The following is a 2,958-nucleotide window of genomic DNA, read 5'->3' as shown; positions in this document are numbered from 1 at the left end:
ATCTAAACCGGTCCGAGTGGAAACAACTCCTTAACTTATTGTACCCCCAGTCTTTCTGACAAATAATAATAATAATAATAATAATAATAATAATAGCAATAGAACAAATGTAAGATTTGGTAAAACCATAGCTCTGATTGGCTTCATTTGTTGAAAGCCGTGTCAGTTAAAACGTCATTCTCAAAGTCAGTGTGTGATGTCATCCACTCACGCCTTCAACCTACATATTTAGAGACTCTGGTACAAATTGTGTCAAAAGTAGAGATTTCAAAATGTACAGCTGTCTTTAAATTGTGTCGCTAGGCCAAGTAAAACTGGAGTTATGATAAATAGTGTATGCCACTTTTTTCTGAAAATTATCATCTTATTTCAAGTGTGTTGCAGCTGCAGGAAACATGATAATCTTGTGGACAAAACACAGCCATAGGACRTCAGTCTCATTTTTCTTCCAAGCTGAAAAATTATAATTCCTCATATTATAATTCCTGACTATAAAAAAAAAACGTTAAATGAACAGGTCTGTCCTGATTTCTGAAATAATCATAGTTGACAGTTTGGATCACAGTTTTGCAAAATAAACATGTAACTTTGGACACAAAGTTTATTTTTATCTAATTATTTTTTTACAGAAAAATTAAAAATTGTAATGATTGTCCTTTTTAGGAATTCGTTCCTTATTTCAGTGTTTGAAAGTAACTCAACAAAAGTAACCAATCAGCATTCAGCACTTCTAGTGATGTCAGCAGACGTCTGTCACTCTCCAGCCATGGGTGATTTCATGAGGTGAAACAGTTCCTTCCCATTGAGTTGAGAGAACACAGGCGTTAGGTTCTTGTGATCACAATCATKCCTTGAATGAAGTAAAGAAATGATTCAGAAACAAGGGTCACAATTCAAGTTGCACCTCTCGATCAGGAGTTAATAATTAAAAGAGGTAAACTCGGTCCTGCAGACTTTGCATTAGAATAAYTTTAAAACYGAAGGYAAATGAAATCAAGCAGTCAGACAACYAACTTCTGAAAACATCAGTGTGTTTCTAATTATAATGATGTTTAGATTTTTGATTAGAAATGAAAGTGCCTGTTAGACCACTTTTAGTTGATAAGTGTAGTAATTAATCTTAGAGATCAAGATATTTTCATTGAGCCATCAGTTGATGGCACTACAATAATAATTTTTATTATAATGTTTTCACTTTGAACAGAAAAAGTTGGTGTTGTTTTCATTAAAAATTTTCTATCTCAAAATTTAACAGGCTCTGCAACGATCCTTTAATCSTGTTGGAGATCATTAGAACAACTTTACAATCAGGATTAATCAAAGCAACTAAAAGTATGTGCCAATTTTATGTCAAGATGACACTTTTTTCWGTACAGGTCAATCCAGGCTCCATGGCAGCGAGAAGCTCTCTCCCTCCAGCTCTTTGTGAATTGCTGATGTGAATCGAGCCATTTGCTCCGAGTTAAAGTGGTTTTTCCAGTCTCCAACAATTCCTGTGACACAAAACACAATATGAKATGATCACAATAAAAGTCAGAACTAAAAGTAAATCTTGCTTGTGTGATAGAATGTAAATATAATCACATATTTGAATAAATCTGAAAAGATTAATATGTTCAGCTCTGACAATTCCAGTTCTGTCTCCTGTCCAGAGGTTTATAGTAACTAAGTACAATTACTTCATTACAGTACTTAAGTAGTTTTTTTGAGGATTTGTAATTTTACCAATTATTTTTTAAACAGCTACTTTTACTTTTATTTCATTACATTTTTAATCTAACTTTAAAATGTAACACCTACAGTAGTTACTCATTACAAAATTAAATATGTTCGAACTGTCATAATCTGTATTTATTTTCCTTAGTTTTCTAGTGTTTTCTGTGTTCCCCTGTGTATCTTTCCCCTGCTTCTAGGCCTGCCCCTGTTCAGCCGTTCCCTGTTGTGTCTTCCCAGGTGTTTCTGATTTTCTCTTAATTTGTTTGCTTTATATTCTGAGTCTTGTCACCTGTCTTTGTCGGTTCATTGTGCTGTTTTCCCTCAGCCTGTGTGGTGTTCTGTCCATTCCTCCCGAGTAAGAGTTTCTGTAAGCTTTTTTGCTGCCTCATCAGGCCTTCTTTTGTTTAAATAAATTGTTTCGTTGCATTTTGGACTTTGCCTGCGCCCTGGGTTTTTCTGCCAGCGACTATTGAAACTCGAAAGGCTGAGGTAGGGAGGGCCATTTTATGCAAACCAGCCCTAAACCCCAAACCCACATTTTATAAACCAGTGGATGACAAAGCAGCATTCAGCAGAATGAACAAGGGGGGAACAGAAGAAGCTGTCAGACAGCTGCAAATAGGGAGAGGAGACTGACAAAATAAACACTTAATTTCAGAGAGCAGTAAGGGTAAATCTATTAGATACGATTCCCCTGGAAACAGTCATGTCATCATCAAGCTACATTGAGTACCACGGCCTTCTCCTGCATCATACAGCCCACACTGCAGAGAGCCTGGAGTACGCCGAGAACTTCTCTGTGGAAGACACTGATGTGTTTGCTGTCACTTACCCCAAGTCAGGTAAAATATGTCTGTTTTATCTGTTTGTTTTTATTTGACCTGCTCTGTCACATTTTTAGTGTTTAAAAAGCAGAGTTTACAGTGCGTTGTTGAAACAAAGTAGATGTAATTCTGTGTAGGAGCTGTTTAGGACACCAGGGTTATGGAATAGAAAAATTCCAGAACTCAACCAGATAATCATTTTCAATGCCAACTTACAAATAAAACTTATAGAACCAAGTTTTATTACTTGTGAAAGTCCAAAGACTTAAAATAGTTTGTAACTGGTTTTGCGCTCATGATTTCTTTTCTACTTTGTGGTCATTGGGTACTATGAGACAATAGTTCTCTGGGCTTCAGTAGGTTTTCTCCAGGTATTCTGGTTCTCCACCACAGACCAAAAATGTGCATTTCAAGTTAA

General features: G+C 35.9%; 1 protein-coding gene across 1 annotated transcript in view; it reads left to right on the top strand.

Annotated features, from left to right (window-relative positions):
- Window positions 1–2,047: 2,047 nt before the first annotated feature.
- LOC106531619 (sulfotransferase family cytosolic 2B member 1) overlaps window positions 2,048–2,958 on the top strand; it is an 8,196-nt gene continuing 7,285 nt past the window's right edge. Inside the window, exon 1 of the mRNA XM_014027526.1 lies at window positions 2,048–2,558. Coding sequence (XP_013882980.1) covers window positions 2,423–2,558 — 136 coding nt within the window. The 5' untranslated portion in view covers window positions 2,048–2,422. The remainder of the gene's footprint in view (window positions 2,559–2,958) is intronic.

This window comes from Austrofundulus limnaeus, unplaced genomic scaffold (genome assembly GCF_001266775.1).
Source record: "Austrofundulus limnaeus strain Quisiro unplaced genomic scaffold, Austrofundulus_limnaeus-1.0 Scaffold658, whole genome shotgun sequence".
Lineage (NCBI taxonomy): Eukaryota > Metazoa > Chordata > Actinopteri > Cyprinodontiformes > Rivulidae > Austrofundulus > Austrofundulus limnaeus.
This window is presented reverse-complemented; position numbering and strand designations above follow the sequence as displayed.